Source organism: Salmo trutta, chromosome 28, assembly GCF_901001165.1.
Source record: "Salmo trutta chromosome 28, fSalTru1.1, whole genome shotgun sequence".
NCBI classification, from domain to species: Eukaryota; Metazoa; Chordata; class Actinopteri; order Salmoniformes; family Salmonidae; genus Salmo; species Salmo trutta.
The window spans coordinates 19,719,345-19,733,938 of NC_042984.1; the positions used below are offsets into that span (position 1 = coordinate 19,719,345).

The window sequence follows — 14,594 nt, forward strand, 5'->3', positions numbered from 1 at the left end:
AGTGCTGTGCCCTCCCTGATGGTGAGACGGCAGTGCATTAATCATATGTTTTATGGAGTAACTGGGTTTGTCCTCCTACTGGCCCCACACTGCCATGTGTGTTCCTCCAGGAGAAGGAGAAGGACAAGGATTTGACCTTCGCTTGCTGTTTGGACAGTACCGACGTGTGGGTACAGTACTGGGGAAGCCAAACCAGGGGAAAAAAGCTATATTAAAAACGGTGTTAATTGCGTTGTTTGTTCTATAATCTGTCAGTTCATATGCCTTGCCACCGTGATATATAGGCCTAAGGCCAAGACAATAAGAAGACACAGTGGTAGAATAAATTCAATCATACCTTTGTTTCATCACAAAACCGGAGAGCAACATCTGTCCACAAAGCATATTGCATGTAACAAACAGTTACATGACCTACAGCATGGTCAAGCAAGTTAATGTTTCTGATATTTTCAGACTACTAAACTAAACAACTATTGAGTTAGAACCAATGAGAGTTACTGCGAAATGCCTCCACTATTCCAGAACCATTTCATCTTCAACATCATCAAATAACCTATAAGCACCTACTTTGTATGCTTAGTCTAATACAGTGACAACTAAAATATATCAAAAACAACTTAGTCCAATTAATGTAAGCTAAATATGATCTGTCTCTCCATGGTAGACTGCTGATTATCTGTCTGTGTGTGTGTGTGTGTGTGTGTGTGTGTGTGTGTGTGTGTGTGTGTGTGTGTGTGTGCGTGCGCGTGTGTGTGTGTGCGTGCGTGCGTGCGCGTGTGTGTGCGTGCAAGTAGAAAAAACATGTTGACTCACCCTCCTCTTCTCGTTAATGTTGCTGAAACGGTCTATGACTCTGCCATACAGTAGGCTACATGCTTTTAGTTTTTGTTGTCCTGACTAAAATGCTTGCTCGTTAGCCTAACTTCCTTTCATGGGCAACGATGAGCCAGCTAGTTAACATCAGCCTACTACATCTAGCTACATATTGAACTTCTATCCTCTCAGGCCAGAGGCACAAAGTATGAATTTATGGTTGAATCAGAATCTCTGCTATAATCATTGGCCAGTACGGATTATTAAGTAAAACCTCAAATCCAGATCCCTATCTCCGTCCATGGCTAATTTAGGAAAGGGCCAATTTTGCTAGCTAGCCACCGGAGGACAACAGAATGAGATGCAACAATTCGTTTTTTCTGTAAATTACGTTTGGCTTTTGTTGTGATGTGATTGGTGTAAATCAAAACTAGCATTCCTTTTTTTGAGCTCCAAGACCATTCGCAGTTGAGCTCACTCAGTTTAGCTCAATGCTGATTGGTTATTATTTTATACTTTTTTTATCAAGGGAGGCCAAATGCCCGCTAGCTTCCCTTGCATTCAATGCTACAGGCAGCAACAATATTATACTATTTTTGACTAGACAGCATCAGATAGATGAGTTACACATACAGAGACAGAGGGGCGCTATTTTGCTCGCTCGGATGCTTTCTCCAGTGAGATACTGTACATTCAGCCTCTTGTGAAATGAAGGAAAATTCTGAAACATAGTGAGATGAAACATAAATTATACAGTATATATATATTTTTTAATGCATTGGTCAATCTTTTGGGGAAGCCTGGTTTCGCTTGGCATCCATGAATACACGCCACTGTGTTTGGAAAGGAATCATTTCGGACAGATTAGAAAGATTTACAAGCAAACTGCACTCACGCTGACAAGTAACATGCAACTCACAAATAAGCGTTCATTTAATAATGAATCTACCCCCCTTTCATCTTTATAAAAGAATATGAAATGCTGGAGTCTACATATCCTAGTTGCAAATGCTATATACAGTATCAGTTTCAATACTTTGTTTAATTTCATTAGGAGTATATTAATGTATTAGGTTGAAACAGTGAACTGTGGAGACAGACTGGGATGTGTAACGCTCTGTTTGTCTGTTGTCATCTACCCCTCTCCAGGCACGACCAGACTGCCCCGTGATGGGGAGATATCTGGGGTGGACTACAACTTTGTCTCCATAGAAGAGTTCTTCTCTCTGGAGGAGTCAGCAGCGTTGCTGGAGAGCGGCAAATTCAAAGGTGAGCAGAGAAGAGGCCCAGGTTGGTATTCATTCACTCAGTCATCTCTCTCTGGCCTCAAATGCATTGTCATTTCACATACGTTCTTTCGTGATCAATGCACTATAAGTTGTATACTGTATATTGCAGATAGATAATGATGATAGTTTATATACAGTATAGGGTTAGAGTACTAACCCACAACCCACAAACCAATACACACAGCTTCACTTACCAGGCAGTCTCATGGCTGGTGAATGTCACTCATACAAATCAAATTAAATGTTATTCATCACATGCTTCGTAAACAAGTGTAGTCTAACAGTGAAATTGTTACTTACGGCCCTTCCCAACAATGTAGAGAGAAAATTAGAAAAAGAATAACACAAGGAATAAGTATACAATGAGTAACGATAAATTGGCTATATACACGGGGTACCAGTACCAAGTCGATGTTCAGGGGTACGAGGTAATTGAGGTAGATAAACTCAGCAAAAAAAGAAACGTCCCTTTTTCAGTCTTTCAAAGATAATTCATAAAAATCTAAATAAATATACAGATCTTCATTGTAAAGGGTTTAAACACTGTTTCCCATGCTTGTTCAATGAACCATAAACAATTAATGAAAATGCACCTGTGGAACGGTCGTTAAGTCACTAACAGCTTACAGACAGTAGGCAATTAAGGTCACAGTTATGAAAACTTAGGACACTAAAGAGGCCTTTCTACTGACTCTGAAAAACACCAAAAGAAAGATACCCAGGGTCCCTGCTCATCTGCATGAACGTGCCTTAGACATGCTGCAAGGAGGCATGAGGACTGCAGATGTGGCCAGGGAAATAAATTGCAATGTCCGTACTGTGAGATGCCTAAGACAGCGCTACAGGGAGACAGGACGGACAGCTGATCGTCCTCGCAGTGGCAGACCACGTGTAACAACATCTGCACAGGATCGGTACATCCGAACATCACACCTGCGAGATAGGTACAGGATGGCAACAACAACTGCCCGAGTTACACCAGGAACGCACAATCCCTCCATCAGTGCTCAGACTGTCCGCAATAGGCTGAGAGAGGCTGGACTGAGGGCTTGTAGGCCTATTGTAAGGCAGGTCCTCACCAGACATCACCGGCAACAACATCGCCTATGGGCACAAACCCACCGTTGCTGGACCAGACAGGACTGGCAAAAAGTGCTCTTCACTGACGAGTTGCGGTTTTGTCTCACCAGGGGTGATGGTCGGATTCGCGTTTATCGTCAAAGGAATAAGCGTTACACCCCGAGGCCTGTACTCTGGAGCGGGATCGATTTGGAGGTGGAGGGTCCGTCATGGTCAGGGGCTGTGTGTCACAGCATCATCGGACTGAGCTTGTTGTCATTGCAGGCAATCTCAACGCTGTGCATTACAGGGAAGACATCCTCCTCCCTCATGTGGTACCCTTCCTGCAGGCTCATCCTGACATGACCCTCCAGCATGACCAATGCCACCAGCCATACTGCTCGTTCTGTGCGTGATTTCCTGCAAGACAGGAATGTCAATGTACTGCCATGGCCAGCGAAGAGCCTGGATCTCAATCTCATTGAGCACGTCTGGGACCTGTTGGATTGGAGGGCTAGGGCCATTCCCCCCAGAAATGTCCGGGAACTTGCAGGTGCCTTGGTGGAAGAGTGGGGTAACATCTCACAGCAAGAACTGGAAAATCTGGTACAGTCCATAAGGAGGAGATGCATTGCAGTACTTAATGCAGCTGGTGGCCACACCAGATACTGACTGTTACTCTTGATTTTGACACCCCCTTTGTTCAGGACACACTCCCGACAGCCGAGCGGAAATGGAGGAAAACTAGCCTCCCTGCGGACCTGGCATCTTTTCACTCCCTCCTCTCCACATTTTCTTCCTCTGTTTCTGCTGCTAAAGCCACTTTCTACCACTCTAAATTCCAAGCATCTGCCTCTAACCCTAGGAAGCTCTTTGCCACCTTCTCCTCCCTCCTGAATCCTCCTCCCCCTCCCCCCCTCCTCCCTCTCTGCGGACGACTTTGTCAACCATTTTGAAAAGAAGGTTGACGACATCCGATCCTCGTTTGTTAAGTCAAACGACACCGCTGGTCCTGCTCACATTGCCCTACCCTATGCTTTGACCTCTTTCTCCCCTCTCTCTCCAGATGAAATCTTGCGACTTGTGACGGCCGGCCGCCCAACAACCTGCCCGCTTAACCCTATCCCCTCCTCTCTTCTCCAGACCATTTCCTGAGACCTTCTCCCTTACCTCACCTCGCTCATCAACTCATCCTTGACCGCTGGCTACGTCCCTTCCGTCTTCAAGAGAGCGAGAGTTGCACCCCTTCTCAAAAAACCTACACTCGATCCCTCCGATGTCAACAACTACAGACCAGTATCCCTTCTTTCTTTCCTCTCCAAAACTCTTGAGCGTGCCGTCCTTGGCCAGCTCTCTTGCTATCTCTCTCAGAATGACCTTCTTGATCCAAATCAGTCAGGTTTCAAGACTGGTCATTCAACTGAGACTGCTCTTTTCTGTGTCACGGAGGCTCTCCGCACTGGTAAAGCTAACTCTCTCTCCTCTGCTCTCATCCTTCTAGACCTATCTGCTGCCTTTGATACTGTGAACCATCAGATCCTCCTCTCCACCCTCTCTGAGTTGGGCATCTCCGGCGCGGCTCACTCTTGGATTGCGTCCTACCTGACAGGTCGCTCCTACCAGGTGGCATGGCGAGAATCTGTCTCCGCACCACGTGCTCTCACCCCTGGTGTCCCCCAGGGCTCAGTTCTAGGCCCTCTCCTATTCTCGCTATACACCAAGTCACTTGGCTCTGTCATATCCTCACATGGTCTCTCCTATCATTGCAACGCAGACGGCACACAATTAATCTTCTCCTTTCCCCCTTCTGATAACCAGGTGGCAAATCACATCTCTGCATGTCTGGCAGACATATCAGTGTGGATGACGGATCACCACCTCAAGCTGAACCTCGGCAAGACGGAGCTGCTCTTCCTCCCGGGGAAGGACTGCCCGTTCCATGATCTCGCCATCACGGTTGACAACTCCATTGTGTCCTCCTCCCAGAGTGCTAAGAGCCTTGGCGTGACCCTGGACAACACCCTGTCATTCTCCGCTAACATCAAGGCGGTGACCCGATCCTGTAGGTTCATGCTCTACAACATTCGCAGAGTACGACCCTGCCTCACACAGGAAGCGGCGCAGGTCCTAATCCAGGCACTTGTCATCTCCCGTCTGGATTACTGCAACTCGCTGTTGGCGGGGCTCCCTGCCTGTGCCATCAAACCCCTACAACTCATCCAGAACGCCGCAGCCCGTCTGGTGTTCAACCTTCCCAAGTTCTCTCACGTCACCCCGCTCCTCCGCACACTCCACTGGCTTCCAGTTGAAGCTCGCATCTGCTACAAGACCATGGTGCTTGCCTACGGAGCTGTGAGGGGAACGGCACCTCCGTACCTTCAGGCTCTGATCAGTCCCTACACCCAAAGAAGGGCACTGCGTTCATCCACCTCTGGCCTGCTCGCCTCCCTACCTCTGCGGAAGCAAAGTTCCCGCTCAGCCCAGTCAAAACTTTTCGCTGCTCTGGCACCCCAATGGTGGAACAAGCTCCCTCACGACGCCAGGACAGCGGAGTCAATCACCACCTTCCGGAGACACCTGAAACCCCACCTCTTTAAGGAATACCTGGGATAGGATTAAGTAATCCTTCTACCCCCCCCCCAAAAAAAATATATAGATGTACTATTGTAAAGTGGTTGTTCCACTGGATATCATAAGGTGAATGCACCAATTTGTAAGTCGCTCTGGATAAGATCATCTGCTAAATGACGTAAATGTAATGTAAATGTCTGTTAGTCACATGTCTGTGGAACTTGTTCAGTTTATGTCTCAGTTGTTGAATCTTGTTATGTTCATACAAATATTTACAGATGTTAAGTTTGCTGAAAATAAACGCAGTTGACAGTGAGAGGACGTTCTTTTTTTGCTGAGGGTTAGGGTTAGGGTTAGGGGTTATGTACATATAGGTAGGGGTAAAGTGACTAGGCAACAGGATAGATGATAAACAGTAGCAGCGGTGTATTTGATGAGTCAAAAGAGTTAGTGCAAAAAGGGTCAATCTAGATAGTCTGGGTAGCTATTTGGTTAACTATTTAGTAATCTTATGGCTTGGAGGTGGAAGCTGTTTAGGGTCCTGTTGGTTCCAGTCATGGTGCATCGGTACCGCTTTCTGTGCGGTAGCAGAGAGAACAGTCTATGACTTGGGGGCTGGAGTCTTTGACAATTTTTAAGGCCTTCCTCTGACCCCATCTGGTATAGAGGTCCTGGATGGCAGGGAGCTAGAGCCCAGTGATGAACTGGGTCGTACGCACTACCCTCTGTAGCGCCTTGCGGTCGGATGCCAAGAGTTGCCATACCAAGCGGTGATGCAGCCAATCAACATGCTCTCAATGCTGCAGCTGTACAAGTGTTTGAGGATCTGTGGGCCCATGCCAAATCTTTTCAGCCTCATTTTCTCAGAGGTAGCCTTATTATTTCCATGTAGTTAATGACACCAGGTCTTGAACAGGTCTCAGTCTCTCCACCCCAGGAGGGTTAGAGTTGGACTGCTTTCTCTGATTAAAAAGACATCCCCCGAGTACAACAGCAATCTAATGTTTCCCCTTATCTCCTTACCCTGATCTGACTGCATGAGCTGGAGGAATACATTTAAGTAATTTGATTTGTATTATAGCTACCATAACAGAAGGATAGAATTGAAGGGGAAAATAGAGTAGACTTTACTGATCCTAAGGGTGGATGGTAATCTATGTGATATTATATTTAGGATTGACTGTATTTTCTATATTTGGTATAATGATAGCCTTTTCAGATGTGTGTTTGGGATCTCCATCTCTACGCTGAATTGCTTTACCTCTTACCCTTTTCGCAATCATATTTTTGATTTCTCTTTTCCCCATTCTTTCTTGGCACCAAGGACCAACAGTACAAATATGATTCTAACAATAACGTTGTGGCTTATTCACTCACTTTCTCTTACACCTCCTCCTCCTGCTCTCTCTCAGGGAACTACTACGGCACCCCACGGCCAGTACACATCGGTCCAGAGAGCCCTCCCATCACCTACCAGGAACACTGCAACCTGCTTCGGAACTTCCGGACACGCAGCAAGTCGCTTAGCAACCTGGAGAAAGCAGCAGAGGAAGAGGAGAATAGCGAGGAGGTCTCTGGCCTGTCAGGCAGGTTTACCAAAGACAGGCCGCTCCCCCGTAAGACTATATGGGTGACCAATTTACTACAGTCATATATAGTGTTAATACGTATTAGTAGTAGCAGTCATAGTAAGCATAGTGTAAGTAGTAGTAGTAACAGTAGTTGTAGTAAATTGTTTTAATTTGAAACCTTTTTGTGATTTTAAGTTTTCAAAATGTGTGCCAGGTATGGTGGCCTGCAGCTACTGTAAAGACTGTAAATACTGCATTGTCCTTCTGTACCTCATAGTCTTTGATGGCCAAATGAATCAATGATTAGCATGATTAGTATGCTCCTGGCTCTATGTGGGGCTGTGGCCACATCGATCGCTGGACTTGCTCCAGAGGAGGGTCAAGCTGACCAAAGGAAGGCTGTGTGGCAGGCAGGGAACAGGGAGTTGTCTATGGTCCTGACCTGTGCTGCTGAGTCTTCTATCGCCTGGCTATGTGGTGCTGAACGGAGTGTTGGCTGGGCTGGCTCTGACCGCAGCTCTGGGTATGCAGCAGGCCACATCCTCCCACGTTTAGTACATTCTAAAGGACAGGAGGGTTGAGCAAAAGCTGTTTACATAGACCCTGTGCTGTACTGTAATGTATGGAATGCATGCCTTGCTTTTTTGCTTATTTTTTTTTACACTAGACTCAATGGGTCTGGATTTGGAAATGTGGATTTAAAGCTAGCTGTAAACTAAGTCCAGTGTAGACAATTTCCATGATTCCAGAGATTATTCAAGGGTTCTATTTTCACTGAGTGTAAGCTGAGAACAACTTTAATAATGTGTCAAACACTCGTTTTCAGTGTTTTGCCTGTTGTCTTCAATGACGTTCCAGGTGGATCAGCGGGTATCAGCAATGCCCATCCCACCTCCCTGTCCCCCTGCCGGTCAAGAGGGTATGGCAGCGCCATGGAGAACGGTCATGGCAGCACCAGTGCCAGGGTGCCAGCAGTGATGTCTAAAAACTGGAAGGAGGCCTTCAGCAACTCAGGAGAGCCTTTCTACATAGAGTGAGTGAATCATATCCCAATTTATTCAAAGTGCATTTAACAAGGTCACACCACACTTTACAGAAATAAATAAATAAAAAAGAAAGTGACTATTCTATTCTGTTCTATGTTGATAGACTGCTCTCTGTATGTTTTAGGTTGTTTCTGGTCCAGGATTAAGTTCCTCTATATCTTAAAGGTGTTGGCTTGTAAATACTGTTATATAGCATCACCATGGTGGTGCTTGATTGGTGACTTTGAGGTGGCCTGTCTGTCACTCTCTTTTAGCCATTACTCCAAGACTACCAGCTGGCAGGATCCTCGTGCTCAGAGCAGCAGAGAAACGACGCTAGACAAGAATGAATGTGAGCTCTCTCCCACTCTATAATTATGGAAACAGTGCTGGAGCGTTTAACCATTGGGCTGCCTAATGATGCACTGTACGTTAATAAGACGGGAACTATAGGACCATAGGCACAGTGAGCCTGTTAATACATTGAAATGAAATGAAATGAGCTTTTAGTAGAATTGAGATACTGTGTAGTGATTAATCCCTAACCCCATAACAGCAAGCAAGGAGGAACCACTGGCACAGGTCTGTTCTGCAGTGGATGACAGAGGCCATGTGTTGGGCATGACACTGACAACCTTCCATCATAATTGTGTCATGTGATTCACAGATAAAACAAACTAATACAACAACGTTTGACCAATATAGCTGATTATAGCAATTAGAGCCCCATCTGCCAGAATATCATGGGTAAAGCTGGTCAAAATCTTACTGGGTTGCAGTTCACTGTTTTAACCAGCAGGAGGTGATACTGATCAGGCAGAGAGTTTATTTCCTTTTCAAGGGGTTTGAATCTTCTCTGTGGGCCATTATGACAGGGAGGAAAAAACCTTTGCCTGCATGTCTATTTATTTCTAAACGTTTTGCACTAAGTGCCATCTGGCCATGAGTTTTCAGTTTTCAGTGTTGTGCGTCTCAACTCAGCCCCGAACGGCACATTCTAAACAGTTCACTCATTCACACACATACAGGGTGCAGTCTCTCTCTGTCTCTCTGTCTTTCTCTCAACCTCTTCTTGGTGACCTTTAGTTCCTCTTTACCTTCCAATTGCACATAACCTCTTTGTCGCTCTCCCTCTCTTCTTTGCACTTTTCACTCCTTCCCGTATCTTTTCCCACTCTCTTTCCATCCCTCCATCTCGTTATCTCAGTACCAGGGTTCACAGACCAGCCAGGGGAGCTGAGGGGTTTCTCTATCCACATATGTCTCTCTAAAGGTCCCAGGGGGTTTGGTTTCAACATCGTGGGGGGCAGCAGAGCCCGGGAGTTCCTCCAGGTCTACAGCGTCACACCAGGGGGACCTGGAACTCTCAACACAGGTAGGAGGGAGGGAGGGAGGGGACAATATTATTAGCATTTTTGAAAAGTTTTACACTTGTAAATGTAAGTCTTTGATATTCCTTCCTAGGAATATGTTACATTTTGCTTCTTTAAGGGTATCATAACTTTGCCAGTGTTGACATTACAATATTGAGCGTTAAAGCCGGATTCCTCGTAAATGTAATTGTCAGTTAAACAGAAATTAGTCTTGGATTTATGTTTGCAACAGATTGAACTGTGGATTATTGAGCGTTAAAGCCAGATGTTTAATAGGCAAAACATTTTTAAAAGCTATTAGCTACACACTGTTGAATACTTGCAGACTGTGAAAATGGACTCCTGTAAACTCTCTCTCCTCACTGTACTTGACCTTGGTCTGGGTTTTTTAACCTGGTTTAAATGTGGCTTGTTTAGGCAGTTTGAGAATATTCCATCTCTCTTTGTAACTTTATCAGAGATGTCAACCCACAGAATCACATTATTTTTGTTGTTGTTACAATACTCACTAGAATGTAAACACTATATTTAGTATTGTTATACTGTAAAAAGCATGTGACTATCTCTCTCTCTCTCTCTCTCTCTCTCTCTCTCTCTCTCTTTGGAGCTGGAGCTGGATTATAGTGGTGTGATTTTTCTGTGATCTCTCACAGAGAGTAGATCTCAATCAATCCCTAATCCTAATGGCATGCATGCCATAATCTAGCTATCATCACATCCAGCAACACACGTGCATACTGTATGTGCACACTAACACACACTAAACACCCACTAATACAGACTGTGACACCTGTCACAAGCACCCAGAGTTGAGCATTTTAGAAGGTTGGGATACAGAGGGATTAGTTGGTAAGATCACATTTCACACATACCAACACAAAAATAGCATAGCATTTATGAACTAGAACTACAATGTCCCTCAAACAATTTGCAAATAGATGATGTGATGTTCTATATGTAGGCTTTAAAGGTATTCTAATGCTGTGGGATAACTGAACCAGAACCCTTTCAACCCATCCCCTCGGTCCCCACAGCGGATATCCTGGTGTACATCAACGACGTCTGTGTCCTGGGAACGTCTCATAAAGAGGTGGTGGAGATGCTGAAGGCAGTGCCTGTGGGCCACAGTGTGGACGTGGTCCTCCGGAGGGGCTACCCCATGCTCTACAACCCAGATGGCTGCCTCAAGCAGTCCCATCCTGGGTCAACTGATGTCTGTGACCCCCTCCTCCCACCTACCACCACCCAGCCCCAGCCATTACACCAGCTCCTCCCCCGCCCATCCACAGCCCCAACCCAGACCCAGTATCTTAATCTCAATGGCGTCCTTTCTCACCACCATGACGTGGGTTATATGGGTCCAGGAGTGGGGCCGGGACTGGATGCCAATGGGAATGCCACCTCCACAGCTACCCGACCGCCACCCTCTTACAGACACTCCAGTGGAAACCTCGCTCACTCCACGGCCCCTTCACCACCCTTTTATAGAATATCCAGTGGACATCTTTCTGACTCCACTGCCTTTGATTCACCCTCATACAGACGGTCTAGTGTGCACCCCGCTCACTCCGCCGAGCCACCCTCCTACAGACGATCCAGGCGTCACCTATCTGACTCCACCTCCCCTACACCACCATCTTATAGACGTTCCAGAGGCAGCATCACTGTCACCACCCCCCCGGCCCGCCCACCCCGCTCCCTGAGGGGTCTCGCCCACCTGCAGGCCCCGGACAACTCCCAGAGTGACAGTGAGGTGGTCTCAGCCATCGGCTCACACAGGTGACACACACACACGCACACCCACACACAATGTAATTTACAGATACAGAACCAGTTTTTCACAATTCCTGACATTTAATCCTAGCAAAAATTCCCTGTTTTAGGTCAATCTCAATGGCGTCTTTTATTTTAAGAATGTGAAATGTCAGAATAATAGTAGAGAGAATGATTTATTTCAGCTTTTATTTCTTTCATCACATTCCCAGTGGGTCAGAAGTTTACATACACTCAATTAGTATTTGGTAGCATTGCCTTTAAATTGTTTAACTTGGGTCAAACGTTTCGGGTAGCCTTCCACAAGCTTCCTACAATAAGTTGACTTTGTTGTCCTTAAGCCATTTTACCACAACTTTGGTAGTATGCTTGGGGTCATTGTCCATTTGGAAGACCATTTGCGACCAAGCTTTAACTTCCTGACTGATGTCTTGAGATGTTGCTTCAATATATCCACATTATTTTCCATCCTCATGATGCCATCTATTTTGTGAAATACACCAGTCCCTCCTGCAGCAATGCACCCCCACAACATGATGCTGCCCCCCCCCCGTGCTTCACAGTTGGGATGGTGTTCTTCGGCTTGCAAGCCTCCCCCTTTTTCCTCCAAACATAACGATGGTCATTATGGCCAAACAGTTCTATTTTTGTTTCATCAGACCAGAGGACATTTCTCCAAAAAGTACGATCTTTGTCCCCATGTGCAGTTGCAAACCGTAATATGGCTTTTTTTATGACGGTTTTGGAGCAGTGGCTTCTTCCTTGCTGAGCAGCCTTTCAGGTTATGTCGATATAGGACTCGTTTTACTGTGGATATAGATACTTTTGTACCTGTTTTCTCCAGCATCTTCACAATGTCCTTTGCTATTGTTCTGGGATTGATTTGCACTTTTCGCACCAAAGTACGTTCATCTCTAGGAGACAGAACGCTTCTCCTTCCTCAGAGGTATGACGGCTACGTGGTCCCATGGTGTTTATACTTGCGCACTATTGTTTGTACAGATGAACGTGGGACCTTCAGGTGTTAGGAAATTGCTCCCAAGGATGAACCAGACTTGTGGAGGTCTACAATTATTTTCTGAGGTCTTGGCTGATTTCTTTTGATTTTCCCATGATGTGAAGCAAAGAGGCACTGAGTTTGAAGGTAGGCCTTGAAATACATCCACAGGTACACCTCCAATTGACTCAATTGGTGTCAATTAGCCTATCAGAAGCTTCTAAAGCCATGACATCATTTTCTGGAATTTTCCAAGGCACAGTCAACTTAATGTATGTAAACTTCTGCCCCACTGGAATTGTGATACAGTGAATTATAAGTGAAATAATCTGTCTGTAAACAATTGTTGGAAAAATTACTTGTGTCATGCACAAAGTAGATGTCCTAATCAACTTGCCAAAACTATAGTTTGTTAACAAGACATTTGTGGAGTGGTTGAAAAACAAGTTTTAATGACTCTAACCTAAGTGTATGTAAACTTCCAACTTCAACTGTATTTTACTTTCATGGAGAACACTGACTATCTTTCTGTCTCTTTTCTTTCTCTGCAGGGCATCCATGATCCGTAACCACAACAATAACTCCCTCTTTACCCCCCCTCAGCCCGTGCGCTACAGAACCTCTAAAAGTGACCTGTCAGAAAGCGATCTGTCCAACTCCTCCACACTCCCTGTGTCCAGACAGCCCATGCCCCAGTCAGGGAGACCCCGCCTTTCATCGTCCCCAGGCGGAGGGGTATACTCCCGCCTCATCAGGCCCCAGGCTTCCCTGCTGAGACCCCCTCCCACCCCTGACAGCCCACAAATCGGCTTCCATGGCAACACCAGTGGCAGTGGCAGTCACAGCAGCATCTCGTCTCCGGGGTTGATGAGCCGGTGCAGCGGAGGTGGGGTCGGAGGAGGTGGGGTTGGAGGTGGAGGGGAGCTGGTGCCTGTAGCCCTGGCTCAGTGTGAGAGGGGAGGAGATATGGGCTTCAGTGTGATGGCCGGGGGACAGGGGGGCAGGCTGGCCCTGGTCAAGAGGGTCTGGGATAGGAGGCAGTGCTCCTCCCTACAGCCAGGGGATGCCATCATGAAGATCAACGGAGTAGACGTCCAGAGTCTCAGCTTTGCACAGGTACTGAGGAGGGAAACGTGGAGAGAAAGAAGATATGAAAGAGATGGAGAATACATAAGATTAGGTCAAGTTAAATCAGATATCCTAAATTGATACCTTTCCCTCCAGATACAACGAGTTCTCCAGGAATACACCAAACAAGGAGAAGTTATCCTATTGGTTCACAGAGGAGGTAAGAACATTAGCTACTTTACTGCAAACTTGTTTTTAGGAGATTTTATTTACTGCATTCATTACATTGTTTCTCAGTAATGAATAAAACCTAAAAAAATCTCTCAACAACTCCTTTGTCTTTTGTGATGTTATTCCCCTTCTTCAGGTTCCCATCATTCTTCCATCTCCCCCAACTCTATGCGGAAAGTCCCCTCACCACTCCTTCGCCCCCCTCCTTCACCTGTGGCCTCAGGCAAGAACCCATCGCCCCATGCAGTTGTCCTCTTCCCACCCCGTCCCACCTCCACCCCTCCTCCCCCTCCCCCAGCCATGGTGCGCTCCTCTCTGGTCCAGAGCACCAGTTTCCTGGAGTCAGTCCCAGTCACCCTCACCATGGAGCCCAAAGACTGGCTGTACGCAGGCATAGAGGATGAGGGGGACAGGGGGGTGGTGGTCCCAGGACCAGGGCAAGAGGGAGGGGGACGGAATCGTGTACCCCGGGGATTCGATGTGGAGCTGAGGAGGAAGCCAGGAGAGGGGTTCGGATTTGTCATCGCTTCACAGGATGTAGAGAAGGGGAAAGGTGAGAACTAATTCATTTGTAGCAGAACACATGTCATTTTACATTGTCAAATATGCATCTTCTTATTGATTGGATTGAGTTTCAGTTTTCCCTCGCTTGAAAGTTGGTGAGGTATTGTATTGCAGTTTCTGCAGAAAATAGGAACCATAACATTTTAGACCAAATCCCTTATCTTGTCCCCAACAAATGTCAACGGCAGTCATCACCCAGTGAAAAGATGGTCTTTCGCATGAAGAGAAAGGCTTCCTAACTAGACATACTGTTCTGTAGT

The 14,594-nt window shown here is 46.2% G+C and overlaps 1 protein-coding gene across 1 annotated transcript; it reads left to right on the top strand.

The window, feature by feature from the left end:
* Positions 1 to 6,505: 6,505 nt before the first annotated feature.
* Positions 6,506 to 14,334, top strand: LOC115166485 (membrane-associated guanylate kinase, WW and PDZ domain-containing protein 2-like). Its single transcript, XM_029720379.1, has 9 exons — positions 6,506 to 6,560; positions 7,145 to 7,322; positions 8,130 to 8,336; positions 8,604 to 8,680; positions 9,536 to 9,703; positions 10,736 to 11,480; positions 13,023 to 13,587; positions 13,696 to 13,759; positions 13,907 to 14,334. The coding sequence occupies exons 1-9, from the start codon at positions 6,506 to 6,508 to the stop codon at positions 14,332 to 14,334; spliced, it is 2,487 nt and encodes an 828-aa protein (XP_029576239.1).
* The last annotated feature ends 260 nt before the right edge of the window (positions 14,335 to 14,594 follow it).

Excerpts from the sequence above, each read along its gene's own strand:
- LOC115166485 (XM_029720379.1), top strand. The coding sequence starts at position 6,506 with ATGCAGCCAATCAACATGCTCTCAATGCTGCAGCTGTACAAGTGTTTG. Across the intron at positions 6,561-7,144 it reads GTACAAGTGTTTGAGGATCT|GGAACTACTACGGCACCCCA; the intron begins GTGGGCCCATGC and ends GCTCTCTCTCAG. Across the intron at positions 7,323-8,129 it reads GTCTCTGGCCTGTCAGGCAG|TGTTTTGCCTGTTGTCTTCA; the intron begins GTTTACCAAAGA and ends ACTCGTTTTCAG.